General features: G+C 43.5%; 1 protein-coding gene across 1 annotated transcript in view; it reads right to left on the minus strand.

Annotated features, from left to right (window-relative positions):
* Positions 1-18,272, minus strand: part of kctd16b (potassium channel tetramerization domain containing 16b) — a 105,843-nt gene extending 87,571 nt beyond the window's left edge. The window contains exon 1 of the mRNA XM_049592837.1: positions 16,459-18,272. Within this exon, the coding sequence (XP_049448794.1) occupies positions 16,459-17,296 (838 nt within the window). The 5' untranslated portion in view covers positions 17,297-18,272. The remainder of the gene's footprint in view (positions 1-16,458) is intronic.
* Between the last annotated feature and the right edge of the window lie 720 nt (positions 18,273-18,992).

Consider the following 18,992-nt stretch of genomic DNA (forward strand, 5'->3'; position numbering starts at 1 on the left):
ATTTCTCTCATTCTCACCTGTAAAAATACACTTCCATTTTCACAGGAAATTTACCCTTTACGTGCTGTCTCTTTCGAAATAATCACACTACAACAGTACAACAATGCAAATTGACGTTTTTTTACTCCAAGAACTGACACATGTGGTTGGGTTTAGGCAACAAAAACATGTGGTTAGGGTTAGGAAAAAAGAACAGAGTTTGGCTTAATAATCTTACAGACCACGAACACCACCCTCCTGGGTGAAATTCGAGACTTTTGCCGCCTTAACCACCGTTCTTGTTCCACCGCAGCAACCGGTCACGTATCATGCCGACATTAAAGGACGGCTTTTTTCGTCAGTGTCTGACGCCACAAGTCACTGCCCAAACGCTGGATTTTGACGAGTTTGGAGTGAGACCTGGTTGGTCTTACAGAACATAAGTTAGGTGAAGGTGAAGTAAGGCAGCTGAGGTGCCATGAATGAACTATGTCAACTCTACAGCATTTAGGCAACAGACAACATGGGTTGCATTCATAACATTTTGGTTCTCATGCATTCTTGATTTCTTTTGAAGGCCCTGTACTGACTGTATTCCCCCATTTAGCGTCAGCAGATACAGGACGTTGTACAAATCCAAATTTGAATATTTAAAAGAGCAGAAGAGTCTGGCTCCTGCACACATGGGGAACTAGCACGTCAGCCTTGTTGTGGTGGTATAAACTTGCCTTTTGTGGCTCCAGAGGGCTGCGTGAAATCTAACAAATTGCCTTGAGTGGAATGGAGTCAGACAGAAGTGAGTTAACCAGACCTCTGCAGCCCTCTCTTCATCTCTGCTTGAGAGCAGTGACTCAAGGATACATTAGCAGCTATTAGAATAACACACCTGAATCTCCAGTTGCATTTGGGTAATGAAATGAAGCTCCAGGTTTTGACAAGGAAGGAGAATGCAATCTGTTTTCCTTTCTTTTAAAGTAGTCCATCCTGAGTCCAACAGTGTTATATGACACTGCTTGCTCTCCAAACTAGGTTTTCAAAAACCATGCAGCAATTTCGAAGGTGTACTCATGACTGTTGTAGTGAAGCATGTCTCAGGAACCATGTTACAAAGTACAACAGTGTCTGTGCTTTCCAGGGAATGGGGAGAGTTGAACTCAAAGGTTGAGGTGGGAACTCTGATCTCACTCTGATATATTTGCCCGGTAAATCTCCTTCAGTCTTTAAAGGCAGCTACTGATGAAAGCAAAAGAAGCAGATTAAAGTGGAAATTTTAAGCCATGAGGTGACTTGAGGTGCAGCTCGGTAATAGCATGGTGTTCCTAATATTTTGTGTGCTTGGCGTTTATCACTTTGCCACGAATCCAGAGGAATTAAACAAAATCCATCTTATCCGTCAAGGTAAAATGGGTTTAAAGAGTTAAAGCGCTCCCTCCCCCTCCTCCCCCTGCTTTACATTAATAGATAGACCGGAGTCAACACAACAGGGAGAGATATTGCAGATATCTTTTCACACAGTATGTGTTTAGAGATGTAGAACCTTCTTTCTAATGAGAATCATTTGTCATGGGTTAGCTGTTTGTATAAGATAACCTCCAAGTGTGTGTGTGTGTGGGGGCAATCTGCATGGCGTGCCTAAGTCTACAGTATATATATATGTGTCTGTGTGTGTGTGTGTGTGTGTGTGTGTGTGTGTTTTAATGGACAGGGAGCTTCACAGCCACTTAGGAATGAAATGGTGATGACAGTATGCTCTAGCAAGCAGCCGAGTACTCTGAAATGACACCCAGGAATTACTAATGAGACACAGTATTAGAGTTTTGAAAAATCCTCTGCAGTGGCATAACTTCACGTACTGCCTGGTAGGGCCAGGAAACGCCAGAGGACCCACGATACTTTGGTCACGATACGATATTATTGCGATATGCTAAGTATTGGGATAAACTATATTGTGATATATTGTGATTTATTACTTTTTGTTCCAACTGCAAATTACATCCCCAAAAGAAAACTCTATCAACATCAGTTTTACCTCATAAGATATGGTTTTCAGTCTGTGCATCTGACTTCAATCATTGATATTGCAGCAAAATGTGATGCAAAGCAGACAGACTGACCAACACCGTCATTAAACCTGTCAGAAATGCTGCATACACCTGACAGACTGAACTGTTGGCACATGTAACGCTCCCTGTGAGGCCACATTAAGCCTGTGAGTCAAACACTTCACACGCAGGTATCCTGCTTACTAAATTGCAACACCCATGTTAGAAGTGTTGTGTGTTACAACAACAATCCCTCGTTCTTGTGCTGCATTTTGCAGGAGGTCTGCGGTGTTTGACTTTTCATGTACTGCTCTAGTTTGGAGAATGTGAGACAGCAGTCATCAGTCCTCTGTGAGATGATGTGACGTTATCGTCACATATGAATCCACTGACCTTGAAGTCCAGGTGTCACAAGTTAATGCCGCCCTTCCTGCTGCACTCAAAAGATTCCTCAGCTTTATGCTTCACTTCTCTGTAGAGTTTGGATACGGCTGTGTTGGTGAAAAAACATTGGGACATGCAACAAAAGCCTTTGTTTTCAACAGTGCTGTATGGACACAGATCTTTGCACATAATGTAGGTGATGGACCGTGTTATTTTCTTAGCTTTCTCAGAGTCAGATAGTAGCTATGTCAGGCTACATGTGTCCAGTGTTGGTTGATTTTTCAGTGGAGCAGGTTTAGCATTAGCTTGGCTGTCAGTGGCTAACGCTATCTCTGGTTGGTGGAGTGTGAGGTGAGCCCTCATGTTCGTAGTATTCTCATAGTATTTTATTTTCATATGACAATGCTTGCAAATTTATCTGTCATATCCAAGTTTTTCTTTACTTTTGTGTTAAAAAAAATCCAAAATAAGTACAGACGTTTGATTTATACGCTGATGGTGGATTTCTGATTTCTTTCTTTCTATCTGCCTCCATCTTTGTTTTGGTAAATTTCCTGCCAAATGCCGCTGACTGGGACCTCCACTGACCTCACCAGGAAAAAACTTTAAAAAAAAACAGCACCATCTAGTGGACCAAAAGAGCAATTGATTTTATTATTCTAGTACCAACAGTTGTATTAAAATGAAATAAAAATTTCCAAAGTATCTTACTATGTAATTATATAATGTATCTTACTATATAATGAAAACTCTGTCTGTGTGTGTGTCTGTGGGTGTGTGTGGGTGTGTCTGCTCCACGTTTTTCTCCTCACTGACTTGGTCAATCCATGTGAAATTTGGCACAGTGGTAGAGGGTCATGGGAGGATGTGAATGAGGTAATATTACACCAATTGGCCAAAGGGGGGTGCTATAGCAACCGATTGAAATTGCAAACTTTGAATGGGCATATCTCATGCCTTGTATGTCGTAGAGACATGAAACTTTGCACAGAGATGCCTCTCCTCATGAGGAACAAATTTGCCTCAAGAACCCATAACTTCCGGTTAAATAGATTTTCCACCATTTTGAATTTTTTGAGAAACACTTCAAATGGATCTCTTCCTAGGAAGTTTGACCGATCTGCATGAAACTGGGTGAACATAATCTAGGGACCAATATCTAAAGTTCCCTCTTGGCAAAAGTTGGAAAACTTACTAAAACTGAGCTTCTATAAGGCAATGAATATTGTGGAGGGTGTGGCTCATCACATAAAGGTGTATAACATCTCAAGGGCAACTTTGTAGGCATATGACCACACATAATCTGAAGGGACCCCTCCATTATTGACCCCATCAAACAAAATGGGGGCGCTAGAGAGCTAATTTCCTATCTAGGCCTAACCGCCATATAGAAATTTAGAAATGCCTAGAAAGGCATGCTGCTATACTGTAAAGCCATAGAGACGGGAAAGTGGTCTATTGCCTATTTTTAGCAGGTCTTCCAGCTTCTAAAGGACCAGCGTACACTCACTGATTCGGGTGAAAAAACAAGGGTTTTAAGAAGTGGAAATGTTAGAAATGAGTAAAAAGAAATAATCCTGTCAGTTCTATGTCTTTGTTTGACCTTTATTTGTATCTCTTCCTGTGTCAATAATGAAAACAAATCAATCTGAAGCAAACTACCCTCTCTCATTTCCAACAAATGAGAAAAAAAGAACAGAGATATTATGTTATTATGAAACATCAAGACACATTAGGCTTTTATCACAAGTTACCATTGGTGGTTTCAGTAATTTCCTCCGGAGTTAATTTCCTCTGGAGTTGCTATATTAGTGCCTCTAGCTTTCTTAATGGACATAAAGACTTCATTGCCACTTACAAATGAAATGCCACTGACATTCTGCCCTAGGAAGCTATAAAGCACTGCAGAGTGAAATTACAGCGGTATGACCATATGCTCGATCAAGCTGTGGACCACTGCTGCGTGAGTGACAATGTGCGATTCTAATGAGGCACAGAGGAATATGGAACGATCCAAAACGATCAAACTGTGAAGTTTCATCATGAAGTTTAAATACTAATCGTCTGAATATTGACCGACTGTTTCATCAGTCATACTGTCTTAAGACTGAAGGAGACAAATGAAGGGGCTGGTAGAAGGAGCTGAGCTAACTGAGGACAGATCAAGAAGAAAAAACACCAGTGAAGCAAAGACTCACCCAAAGCACCCACATGAAAATCCCTCCAAAAACACTTGTGACTTTGTCTGCCTTTGAATATATTTTGGGACGCTGCAATCAGAGGTTAGATATTTCAACTTGTATTATTCTCAGAACTTCCCAGACAGGATTTAAGTCTCATTTTGCATCAGATGCTCTGTTTGAGAAACTTTAATAAATGGCGGCAGGCATTAATCTGAACTGTGACATGCACTCCCACAGTGGAAACAGACGTTGGTGTGATTAGCCGATGCAATTACTGATGTGATGGGAATTCTGTGCATCCTTTACATTGTGTTTCAAGCCAATCTGGGCCCATGCATAGCGGGGCTATTAAAGCATTGATGCATTGCAGCAGCCAGCCGGTGGGTTGAGCAAGTGAAGAGGCTCTCCAGCTGCAGCTTCTGTCATTATGGCAACGCTCCACACCTCGTCGCACCGCAGAGCACTTATTCCAACACAACAGGGGAAGAGCATCAGCATTATATCAACTGTGCCTACCACCGCAGAGAGAATAGAGTGTCAAGAGTCACAGAGGAGGAGAAAATGGGCTGATAGACGGCCGAAGAGAGGAGGGAGTCGCAGAGGGCTTAGGGGAGCTTGTTGTTGATGCTCCGGTGTTCACTCTCTTTTCTTTCTTTCTCTCTCCCTCCCTCTCTCTCCTAGAGCCCTGTAGTTCCCCATATCCTCCAGAGTCTGGGGATTATGGGAATCTACGCTACGTAGCTACACTAAGCTTCCAGGGGAGAAGGTCAAGGGGAGGCTAGACAAACAAGAAAGTCTATCTTCTTTCCATATGACCCACTTGCCCTTTATCCATTATTTCTTCTATATTGTCCTCCCCTTACTTTCATACGACCCCGCCTGCACCTCCCACTGTGAGATCTTACACAAAATCAATCAGGAACCAGCAACATAAATGCAAAAAAATATAATGTTTCAGCATAAGGTCACTATGTTTATTTCCTTGAAACGCCCCTCTCTTCATCTAACTCACTCAGCAACTCAACATTTACTGTAACTTTCTGTCGTCTTGAAAAGGTGAGTAAACTCTATTTCAGAAGTGAAAATTGAGTTCAGTTTCTGTTTACTCTCAACTACATTCACTTTCAGTCACACTCGCTCCTCTCATTGCTCTCGCCCCACAGATCATATCTCATATTGCTAGTGCTGCTTGAAATTAGGTGTCCTCTCCGACAAACAGGATTCAACAGTTACTGTACTCAATTTAGTTTCCTTCTTTTCTCTGAAGAATATTCCCAGTATAAAGCAGGGTTTTTTTTTCTTTTTTGTGGAGGGGATTAGGTCATCTGTGCTTTCATTGCTTTACCACCCTCTGTATTCTTGACTCAGTCAAAAGTCTCTTCCTCGCCTGCAGCTTGTACAAAATGCAGAAGCTCTGATTCTTACAGTACCAGAAAAGGCAAGCTCCTGCCAGTTTTTTCTTGCTATATTTACTCTGTAAAGCAGCATATTACAGTGAAAGGCAGTAACAAGATGCAAAAAACAATGTAAATAGAGACTACTACATAAACTATCACCCAGACTGGTTGCAAGGTCACCACAAACTGAAAAAGGCTAAATATGTGTTATATTTTAAAATAGAATTTTTGTGAAGCCTTCCTTGAATATGATAACTTAAAATTCAATGTCAGGTCCTGACCTTGCTTTTATACTCCTTACCTTGATTTTATTGCATTTGCTATAGATTTTATGCACCTTTTTTGTACATTTTATGAGGTGGTGTTTAAGTGTCTGGTGGTTATAGAAGTGGTTATAGTAATATCAAAGGTCCAGTGTCGAGGATTTAGGGGGGGTGTATTGGCAGTGATGGAATATATGTTTTTAATGTTTTATTGAAACAACACAGTGATACATAGAGCAAGTAGAAAACAAACAATATTTCTCCCTCTCTTTTTTGTTTGTTATTAACCCATACATTTTCTCAGTCCAGTCCAATCCCATCCCACAGACAGTAGACAATAATGACAAAAGGCACTGTAATAAATTGGTACATAACATAAGATTAAATAAAATCTAACAACATAATTGCAGAAAGAGCATTCATTAAAATAATATGAGTACTGGTACATATAAATACTTCAAAAAAATGGAAAAAGAAGACTTAGTAGTCACTGATATCCGGGCCATCGCCCTGCCTATGGAAGACCTCAGGGTGAAAACCTTGTAATCGCAGCTCCTACAGAGGCACACGCATGCACATCTTAATAAAGACATAAACTCTGAAATGACACCCAGGGGATCTTATATAGGGGTCTCGCCGTATATGTGTGGCGGACAGGCAGCAAGGCATGTGGACGCATACCAGGGGAACCACTATGGTGAGACTCTACCAGGGGCAAGCCGAGCAGCATAACTGATTAATGGCTTAATGGTTCAGAAGAACCTCTTAGTGTTAACTTTATTTTTTCAAAATTTAGAGGAGACAGAATATCATGTAGCTAAGGTTTAAATGAGGGTGGCAAGAAGAGGAGTTTTCCATCAGGCAATTAGGGAGGCAAAGGCGATCACATTAGTTTGAAAAGCTGTTCTAGTGACTTCGTCTGGAGGTCTGCAAAAGATAGCTGTATGAGGTGATGGATGAACTTTTAACTCCAAAATTTCAGAGAGCATGTCAAAAAAATGATTGCCAGAAGCTAGACAATGTGTGGGGACATGATGAGAACATGTTAGTCAGATCGCAGGGGACCTGGGTACATCTGTCACATTTTTCATCCTGTCTATTTGGGTAAAGTCTGGAAAGTGTGGTGTTGCTATTGTGGAGTCTATGGAGCACTTTGAATTGTATATGGCTAAGTTCAGCACAGCTGGAAGATGGGTTGATGGCTCCCAGAGCCCCTTTCTAGAGGTCATCAGAGAAGGCAATCTTTAGTTCATTCTCCCAACTGGCTCTAATCTGATCAATGACAGACTCATCAACTAGAGATAAGAGGCCATAAAAGTAGGAGACATGACCCTTGGGTAAAGTTTTGCCTTAAGTATAAGATCTATGCCACTGGGAGGTGGGGTTTGGGGGAACAGGGGGGAATCGGTGCCAGCAAAATCCCCTAAATGAAAGTATCTAAAAACCAAACAAACAAAAAAACAACAAACAACAATTCAGAGCTGTTAAGGCAACCACTGCACGCAATTGATCAAAACTGGCAAACAGGCCATCTGTGTCTCCCAAATGATATGGGCCTCTCCTCTCTAAGAAGATAAATTAGGGTCAGTTTTGGCAGGCACAAATAGATGATTGTTACAAACTGAAGTCACTTGAGGAAAAGCAAGCCAACTAAAGTGTTGTCTATCCTGTACCTAAAACCTCAGAGTGCCAATTACAATGGATTAGAAGTAAAATGTAAGGGGAAGAGCGGCAGTTTGCTGCACACTAGAGGATGAAGTGAAGAGGAAGTGCATAATGTAGCCTCAATCTGACACAGATTACTTTAGGGTGTAAGCCAAAGCATGATCTGGTGGATGCTGGCAGCCCAGGAGTTGCGGCAGGTTGGGTAAGTCAAGCCCATCCAGGGGCCTGCTCCTCTGCAGCAAGGCTATACCAGCTCCTGGATGATGCCATTTATAGGGGTAAAATGACCTAGGTAGGAAGATATGTAGACAATAAAGTAGTATATTCTTTGTCACAGGCTGCACACTTCCTGCCAGAGAAAGCGGCAGGCAGCTCCACCTCCACAGGTCAGATTTGACTGTTGGGTTAGGGAAGTGAAGTTTCATTTCCGCAATCCGCGGATTGATCCTGTGGTCATGATGCCCAGGTACTTAAATCCCAAGTAGGCTAGTCAGAAGGATACTGATGATGGTGATAACTCTAAAGCCAATTTATTGATAGTAAATCATTCACTTTTATATATATTACACTAATATCCTGTGAGCACACTGAAAGATTCCAGAAGTGGAAGAATAGGCAGAGATAGATAAAAGGTTGTGCACAAACAAAAGGAAGTCATCGGCATATAGTGAGAGCTTATGTTCTATTTCTCATCCCTGGATCCCCATAAATCCTCTCTCAGTCTTCAGAGCAATTAAAAGTGGCTCGATAGTGATTGCGAACAGGAGTGGGAAAAGTGGACACCCCTGACGCGTCCTGCAGAAGAGAGGGAAAGGCTGGGACCGCTGGGTGTTTGTGCACACTGATGCATGATGGGAAGAGTAAAGTAATTTGATCCTGGAGATGAGGCCAGCATCAAAGCCGAACTGCCACAGGGAATAGCACAGATAGGCCCACTCCACTCTGTCAAGGGCTTTCTCAGCGTTGAGAGAAATGATCATCTTCGGTTCAGTAGCGGAGGGTGGAGTATGAATGACACTGAGAAGTATTCAGACATTGACAAAGAGAACCTCGCTTTTATAAATCCAGTCTGATCTTCAGAAATAACTGATTGCATGACATATTCCAATTGGTTGGCAAAGACTTTTGGAAGTATTTTCAAGGCAACAGGTATTAGCAAGATTGGACAAAATGATGCACAGTTCAACATTTACCCCTCTTAAAGATCAAAAAGATAGAGGCCTTCTGAAGTGTACAGCTGGGAGTTGAATGTCTTAAAGATTTTATTTATTTCATCAGGGTCCGAGGCAAGAGAGCCCGTTTCATCTTGAATGGGAGTAATTTGATTTTAGGCCATCTTGGCCTTTAATTGGTGGGCCAAGACATCAGTCAGCCTTGTCTCGATGTTCGCACATGGACCCCCGAGAGTGGAGGAGAAGTTGTTCAGCTTCTCCTGTTAGTAGAAGATCAAGCTGTGTTTGAAGTGTCATCTTTTCTTTATATGAGTAAGATGATTGATTAGTTGAGTATAGTTTATCTGCCTTCCCTCTGGCATGCTCTTCGAAGTTTGCTGGCATTATAGACGACTGTAAAATAATTTTACCACCAATGAAAGCCTTGAGAGATTCCCACAGTAGAGGTCTGTTTTGATTGGTGTCACACAATAACATGAGGCTCAAGATCAAAATGGAGATCCAGATCCACAGTTGAATGGTCTGATACAGTTAGTGAAGAATACTGAAGGGGACAGTTAATAGGATGAGGGTTTTTTAATCAATAATGAAATGATCAAAAGAAAAAAAACACCCACTTTTTTCAGTGTTTTACTGGTTTAAATCACCGCATCCATTCATTTTGAGGAGGAGGACATCTTTTCTGAGAATTTGGCCCATGGTGAAAACCTCTTGAATGTCTGGATCCGAAGTTATCAGAGTGAAAAAGGTGAACAAACATTAGCAGCCCATCTCCAACATGCCAACCAGCATCTGAGAAACACTGATTTGTAACTTGAAACTGCTTTATTCAGTGTTTTACTGGTTTAAATCATTGAGGCTGTTTATTTTGGAGAGAAGAGGCCTCTGTGGATAATTTGGCTCTCGGTAAAAACCTCCTAAACGATGAACACTGACGGAATACGAACCAGGAGAAGTTTCAGCTGGTTGCAATCTGTAGCATAGGAGTTAAGTAGCATCACCAGTAGTCATAGAAACAGAGGCAGTAGTAAGAAGAATGGTTGTATTTTTCTCTTCTGTCATACATCAAACAGTGATCTCCACCTGCTCCCCTCTCTCTCCTCTTTGTCTCAGTCTGAATAATGCAGAGTTGAGGTGTGTGGTGGTGGACTCCCCTGTGGAGCTGAGGCCAGGGTAGCAGCTGTCCCTATCAAGACTCTCCTCAGAGCTGTCACGGCCTGTCTGCTCCTCGGCTAATCACTTCCTACAGGCCTGAAGCATGGGACCGCTGCTGCTAATGTCATCACTGACTGGGCTGAGAGAAGCTCGCAGGATGAGCGCGATGTAGTTTCATATGGTGGGTGTATGTGTTCCTATGTGTGTGTGTGTGTGTGTGTGTGTGTGTGACGTGTCGGGGGTGTGCAGGTGTGTTTAGCCAGCGGCTCAACGGGTGTGCAAATGCCTCAGGTAGTGCAACATGGATCACGTATTAACACACACATACGCGCACACACACACTGTGACCATTACCACAGCCCCTTTATTCCCACCTGCCAAAACACATTTGCCACACAGGAGTTACCCATCTGTGTGTAACAAGCTAATGGCAGAGTGTGTCACACACCAGCACACATGGTCATATGAAAATGGCCATTTGTAATGACACACACTTCACTCTGGCATGTTCAGCTGAGGTGAAAGCCTGGGGAAATACATCCTGAGCCAAAAAATGTGATTTTCCTATCCTCTCAGTAGACTTTTGAAATGTTTCCCTTTTTTTTCCACACAGACGATGATGTGTTGTTCGATGGTTTTGTTGTGGTAGGCTCTGTCAGGCCCTGCGGTGAATACCACAGAACCAACTGTCAGCAGTGATGATTAATTATCAGTCACTCCAGCCATGCAACAAATTGGTAAATACATTTGCCTTCTGGGGTTTCAGAGGCCATCTTGAATTTGAATAGCCACGAACAGAAAAGAGATTGATAGGTCCAATCAGGAGAGTGTAGATTCCAGGGCTCTAGATAACAAGCAAAAAGAGGATTTGAACAGATAAAGTTGGTTCAGGCTTCCAGCAAGAAAATATCACTTGTAAGTGGAAGTAGGAAAAGTTGTGTCAATCAGACTGTAATGTTGATGTGCCCTTAACCAAAGCACTTTACTCTAAATACATATGGTCCCATGGAGAGTTCCCTTCTTTGTTTCACCTGGACTCTAAAGGGATGAGCCTGCTCAGATGACCTAAACAAACAGCTGGTTGTGTTCATAGGGTTTCTAACTTTCGAGCAGGCTATGGTAGCAAAGCAGGGGTCTGCCCATTGGTCCAACAGCCCATTGGTCCGACATCCCATTGTTTCGACCATATTAAACCCATTGTTCTGAAGTCCCGTTGTTCCAAAATCATCATGATGCCCTGTGGTTAAGGTCTGGTTAGGTTTAGGCACAAAAACCACTTGGTTAGGGTCAGGAAAAGATCATGGTGTGGGTTTAAATGAAAAAGAAAATGGCAAACACATAAGCTGTCAGCCTGCTTCGCCTCAAGCCTTTCCCAGCTGACCCAGAGCTGGTCGCGGTGCACCATCAAGGCAGAAATACACCTGCCGGGAGCCATTCAGCACCGCAGAGAGCTCCCCATACAACCCCGACCCCAGAGTTAATAACAGGAGGTTATGGTGTTTCATTCTCTCCTCTCTATGACACTTGTATCTTGACCAGTAGCCTACTTTTGTTGCGTTGTTGATCCTCTATGGTACACAAATACAGTATAGCCTAGTATAATCACATATCGGAACAACGGGATGTCAGACCAATGACATGGACCCGCAAAGCAAACAATGTTAGGGTTAATGGCAGATAACTTGCAATCAGTAATGCTAATGTTAGCATCCTGTAAATAATGTTATCCACTTTTCAGCAAATCAGATGTGTCAAATGTAGACACACCCCATGTCCAAAAGTATGTGGACCCATATATTTCTCTCATTACTATGGTGGCCAACAAAAGCAAACACCCTACAACGATCCAAAACATTTCCATCAGGAGAAGTGTTCTGCAGTTTCAGAAACTAAGCAGTGTTAACAACACACAAATACTGACAACAAATGCAACAGAAAAACACTGCATACCCAGTCAACACAACCAAAGTTCTCCACGCCTCTAGGACGAGTGCTCAGTGGAACTGAGCAGCTGGATTTTTGACCATTTAGTCTTTTTAAAGTGGAAAACAACGGGGGTAAAGAGGTGCCATAAAAAGAAATATTCATTCTTTTTTTTACATTGGCCTTAGTCTTTAACAATATTCTAAAAGACAAAGTCTCAAGCACACCAGTGCTTCCTAATGGAAATGTTTTGGGCAATGTAACACATTTGCTCTTGTTGGTCACCATACATTACAGAAGAGTGGGCGTTTATTTATTCATTCATTTCTGTAACCACTTATCCTGATGGGGGTTGCAGGGGGGCTGGAGCCTATCCCAGCTGACATCGGGCCAGAGGCAGGGTTCACCCTGGACAGGTTGCCAGACTATCACAGGGCTGACACATAGAGACAGACAACCATTCACACTCACATTCACAGATTCCTACGGCCAATTAAGAGTCACCAATTCACCTGCATGTCTTTGGACTGTGGGAGGAAGCTGAAGAAAAACCTGCTGACACAGAGAGAACATGCAAACTCCACACAGAAGGGCTCCCCCCAACCGAGGGTTCGAGCAGGTAACCCTCTTGCTGTGAGGCGACAATGCTAACCACTGCACCGCCACGCCACCAGTGATTCCAAAACAGCCACAACTCTTCTGGGAATCCACAAGATTTTGGAATCAAGCTCCAGGGATTTGCTCCCTCTTAGCCTCAGGAGCATTATTGAGGTTGGCCATTGATGTTGGGATAAGACCTGGCTCACAGCTGACATTCCAGTTAATCCTAAAGATGTTTAGTGACGTCAGAGCTCTGTGCAGGCCAGTCACATCTTTCCACACCAAGCTGGGAAAATCATTTCTTTATGGACCTCTCTTTGAGCACTGGGGCATTGTCAAGTTGAAACAGGGAAACTTCCCTAAACCTCAATGCTGTCTAAAACATGCCCAGAACATGAACACAGTCACAAACCACAAGTACATGCACGTATATGGACATACTTTTTGGGTATATACTCTGAAGTACAATCTGTTGCTGCTGTTGCCATAGATGTCGGACCTTTAATATTGGGGGGGGGGGGGCAACAAATAAGAAAGAAAGCGTCTCTGTATTATAAGTAGAGGCACAAACACAAAGACAGACAAAATGCCTAAGATGTAGAATGAGACAGCTGAAGATGAAGGTAAATAAACAATCATGAAGATGGACAGGCAGACAGACACAGATATGAATAAGAAGTGAGACAGGAGGTGTGACAGCGCAGTGAGGCATGTAAAGGCAACTGGTGCCGCCGCGCTGCTCCTTGCCCCTGCGGCGCACAGAGCAAAATGAAGCTGGAAAGAGGGAGGGCGGGGACCGAGACGAGAGAGAAAAGCCGGGTGTGATTGACTAGAGCAAAATGAGAAGACATGAAAGGAGAAGAGGGAGAGAAAAGACAAGAAAGGCGAGGGAGAGGGAGGATGGGGAGAAGGGGAGAGAGGAGCGTGCCAAAAATGTGACAGGCAGATAAACAAGGGACTGTCAGTGACTACATTTAATCCACTTGGTGACTGCAGCATTTAACAAACTCTGCATGATTCTGTGTGTGTATGCATGCTGAACCTGTGTGCATGTGTCTTTGTATGTGTGCACACCTGCCTCTGTGATGATGCCCGGTTACCTGCGTTTGTGTGCGCGCTCTTGCCCCTGCGCGAGTGGACGGCATGCAGGCTTTTGTGTGACCGGGTGTGTTGAGATATAGGCCCGACACATCTGCCGCTGTGCCCTTTCCTTTGAGAGTGTGCCCTCTAACAAGCTGAACATTTGTCAACAAAGCCAGGAAGCAGTTGTTGTTTGCCAGTAAGCAAGAAGAGGCCTGCAGAGGCAGCCCACAGACACACTGCCAGATATTGCATAAGCAAGGTGTGTTTATGTGTGTGTGTGTTTGTGTTTGTATGTGTAGCGTGTGTGTCAGCAGCCCCCACCACCACTTGAGTTGGCTTGTTAGCACTACTTCTGGGGGTTATAAGAGCCAAGAGCCATCCAGTCATTGTAGCTGCTTCATGCAGGCCATTAATGCAGAGCTCATTTAGCCCGGAGCCAGCCCAGCGAATCGCTCTCATGTGTTTTGTTTTTTTACTTGCTCTGCTCTGTGACCATGTGATCATTTGACTTATGTGATTTATGGGGCTGGCAGTGGTTTTCCCTAACCAGCGGTCCTGGCCCCCATCCCAGTCGTTTTAAGGGAAATTTTCGAGCAAGATGAATAAAAGATATTTTTTTGGGATGTAAAGAACTTTACAGATAATGCTAGAACATCACCAAACACAAGTCCTCTTTGAGTCACATGTATGGCAAACTACAAATTATGCTTTTAAGGCTGTTTGCACATCGGCTCGTAACTGTTTTCACTCGCCAAACATCTGGACGCTTGGGCACAGAGACGAGCCAGCAGAGCCAGCAGAGCCAGCAGAGCCAGCAGTAAAAAGAACTGGGTTAGATGTCTTTCTCCTTGGAATGAAAATTGTTTCCTATAAATATGAAACCATGTCTACCGCTTAACTACAACTGCCATAAAGTGCCAAAATTGTCTGCTCTGTAATCTTAACTCACCCTGAAATAAGGGTGGAATAAGAATTTAGAACTAGAAAGAAATCAGTAATTCATGTGTTACCAAAGAGAGGTCTGTGTCACAACTCGTTCTTCAACCACAACCTTTTTAAGGGCAAACAAACCATATTTTTTAAACCACTGCGCCTATGAGAGTACAAACTCTTACTCTGCATTATTAGCAAATATCATGATAGCTGCCTTGACACACTGATCTCAGTACTTTTGGCAGCCTCTCCTGTTTTATTTGCAGCAATAGTTCTGTTGTATCTCATGTATATCTTAAGATCTGTATTAATGTTTGGGATGATTTTAACATAGTAAACCACTAACACAAATATCCACATACTGGTGTTACTGTGTTAGCTGTGGGAGCAGCACGTCTGCACAGTTATGTTAGGTTCAAAAATTGATTTTGGTGAAGACATATCTGGCACTCATTGTCCTACAGTATGTGCTCAGACATTAATAATGTGGGTCTTGTTATAGGTTTAATAAAGAGTTTTATTTCATAGTTAAAGGCCACTGTTTTTTCCACAATATTTCATGGTATCTCAAAAATGGCCATCGCTACAGATTAAGGAAAGTCTCATAACATCCAACTATTTTATACAGCTACTAGGAACCCCAGCACATTTACAGTATCACTTCCACTCTGTCTCTTTTATAACAGCTATCAAACAGTTTGCCATAGATTACACACTGTCAGATAGAGGAATATGGATTATTTTGTTGTCTCATAAAAACTAACGGAAGCTATAATTTAAAAGTCACAATGATCTCGTCACCACTTCTCTTGCCAGATTCCTACCAGCCAGTGAGCAGCAAAGATGGAGAGAAGGGAGGGAATAGGGGAAAAAGCCAGAAGGAAATGCAAGAAGTTGAAAGGATGGGATGGATGAAAGCAGACAGGAGGTGGAGTAGAAAATTGCACCAAGATGAGAAATGGCAAGCGTTGACAAATCATTGCTCTGACGATTGCCGTGGCTCAGATGGGAGTGAAATTATTATTAAAAAAAAAAAAAAAAAATCTGGTTAAATCTTATGAAATATAAACTAGCCTGCAAGAGCGTACCGAATGCTGCAATATGCTGTAATAGGTTTGAACACACTGGGATCAGAACATGAAGTGGCCTGTCAGTTATGTGTTGGCTGCTAAGGTTTCATGGCTTCCAGAGAAAAAACAACACCTTGGCTTAACCCCAATTACCGGGAGTGATCTGTAATTGGTTTTGCTCCACAAGGCTCAGACAGAACTTCAGACACTAACGGAGCGTGTCAGTTTGACTCTGTGTTTGTGCTTGCATTATAACCAAGGTGATGCAGGCTACCCACAGGTCATGGATAAGTGGAACTTTTACACTCTGTGTTTGTCGTGGAGCTGTAAATGAAATCTAGTAGGGCCAAATTTTCAGAAACTACAGGTCATAGAAACAGGTGGAAGCAGCTCTGATCACACTGTCTGGAGCAGTGAAGCGTTCAGTACACCCACATCATTCAAAAGAGGGGTTGTCCTATGTTAGAAACGCCCATCCACCCCAACAGCCAGATGTCTCTGTCTCTCTCACAGGACCAGAAACACAAGTGCGCCTTCTAGCGGTGACTCCAACTTTGTGTGCGCGCGTCAGTGTTGACCTGCTGCAATAAAAGCAAAGGTGTCACTTACGGTAGAAGACATATTCTGTGTAGCTGGACCAGATCTTGTCCTCTGTGTGCTGGTTGACAAACGAGGCTGTGACTGACGAGTTGCAGGCCACCATTTGGAAACCGCACTCCGACAGCATGTCAAAAGACCTCTCCAGGTGCTTAAACTTAAGGTAAAACCGGGAGGTGTACCGATCCGGGGTCCTGTCCGGGTCCCGGCTCTCGTTCAGGGTCTCCCCGAAAACTTCTTTGGCGAGAGCCACCCTCCCGCATATCAGTATCCGAGGCACCCTCCTGAACTTGGCGTCGGTTTGACTCTCCCGGCCCATAGTGCACGACCCCCGGTATCCCACCGTGATGAAGCCGCTCTTTCTGTCCGCGGGGACCAGAGAGGGAGGCGGACACTGCCGGTGGTCGCTGCCCTGCGACCCATCTTCATAGTCGCTGTGGAAATAGTCGTCCGGGCTGTGCTTGATATCGTCAGGGGTCAGGAGCTTCACCAAGTCGGGCAGCTGAAAGTACTCCGCCTCTTTCCTGAGCCTCCCTTTCTCCGGGAAGTGGTCCGGGAGGACAACCTGCTTGTCTCGGAGGTAGTCCAACACATACCGGAATAAAAACCCATCTCTGTCGATGAAATAACGACCCTTGGGGTCTCTCGCCAAGTCATTAGATGCGTCTTTTTTGGAAGAGAACAGCTTACCGAGTAATGAATTCGGGGTGCCCACTAAAGTTGAGTGACGAGTGTAATAAACCTGCCCCCCTACGTTTAATTCAACAACATCTGGGAAACTGTTCTGAACTGATGCTTGCTCTTTGGGGTTAGTCCTACAGTTTCCACTCAGCGCCATCGTTTCCGTCATGAACAGCTACAAACAGGCTACACACCTATTTCTACAGCAAGTCACAGAAAAGAAAAGGGGGAAAAAAACGACGGATCAGGATGTTAAAAGTTGCTAAGCCGTGTCCTCGGTTATTCTGTGTCGCTGCACGGCCTCCAACTTCATCTCACAACAATGTGGAGAAGCGTTTTTCATCGATCTATGGCCATTATCGCCTACCAGTCTTTAGCAGTTGTCGAAAATGGGGGGAGGAGGGGGAATGGCAGTCTGGGGAGTCCCTCTGTGAATGTTAAATTAAAAGAAGGCCGAGATGGGTGACTTGGTGGAGGAAAGAATCAGCGCTGCGAGAGAGGAGAGATGTATCCGGGCGCATCAAAGCCTTGCATCAGTGGCTAATGTAAGAGCATTACAGAGGGGGGGGACCGGTGGAGGCTGTAAGATGCCTATTGCACCGAATCAAAACTTGTCTTGCTTTCGTTTTTGCTACTACAAGTATCATCCAATAAATAGAAATAATAGAAATCCTTTTGCGCGCACGCGACCAGAAAATTACGCAGTAGAAGTGTGTAAAAGAAAAAGAAAAGTCCAACAACTTATTTAAGGATATAGTCCACACAGAGGAAGGTGCTGATGTGGTGTCACTTTCTCTTCAACTTCCCCTTGAACACCAGCAGATTTTCCGGGCGGTGCAGGTCGGCGGGAGGAGGCACAGTCCCTTTCAGAGGCGAGAAACTTCGGGGAGATGGCGCACGCAAACCTCGGGAGTCCTGTAACGGTTTTGTCTGTTGTCTGTCAATTCAAATATGTCGCCTATTCCGGATTGAAATAATAAGTCCTCTACTCCGCAAATTTATCTTACATGTTCTCATCCAGAGTTTGAAAAAAAAGAATAAATCTCAGTTTGGATTTTTCTCCTTTTGTTTTCAGAGCAGCGGAGAGGACCGACCCGCTGCTGCTGGCTGCTTTTACCGGGAGCTGTCCGCGGTGCTGAAACGAGCATCTCTCACCCCCCCCCCCCACCCTCCTCTCCTTCTCCTCACCCTCCCCTTCCACACTCCCGCACCGCCTCCCCTCCCCTACAGAGCTGGGTGGTGTCTTCACTGCACACACACACACACACACACACACACACACACACACACACAGAAAGAAAGAGAAAGAGAGAGGCAGAGGCTTACGGGGCGATTCCAGGCTGCTTGGTGGGAAAAAATAAAAGTCTTTGAATTATCTACAATAATTGAACAGACTTAAATCTATTGTCAGAAAGTCCCTGTATTCATATATATCATAGTATATTAATGTATATAAAATATAATGTTACACTGAGATGTGGACACTTGGCGCAGCCAGAGGTGAAAGAACCTTCTTTAGGTCCTCTTTAAAATAAAGTTTTAGGCATTCACAGAAATTCCAGTGCAGAGTCTGTTGAATTGCTGCATCCATCTTTGTGCCATTATTATAATAAGCTAAACGCTCACAATGCTGCAATTTGACCCCCAGCTTGAATCCATTTGCATGACATTTTAGTTTGAATGCGTAAATACAGGACATATTTTGGTTTGCACGCTGCAAACTGTCTGTATTGTTCCCAGTTTTGCATTTTGACTGCAGCCCGTTTGTAGTTTTCATTTTTGGAGCCTTTTTACAAATTAAAATCTCTTAACGAAAATGCTATCTTTCAGACCCAGATAAATGGCTGTAACTGGCACTGAGTGGT

The sequence above is a fragment of the Epinephelus fuscoguttatus genome, linkage group LG12 (genome assembly GCF_011397635.1).
Source record: "Epinephelus fuscoguttatus linkage group LG12, E.fuscoguttatus.final_Chr_v1".
Taxonomy (NCBI): domain Eukaryota; kingdom Metazoa; phylum Chordata; class Actinopteri; order Perciformes; family Serranidae; genus Epinephelus; species Epinephelus fuscoguttatus.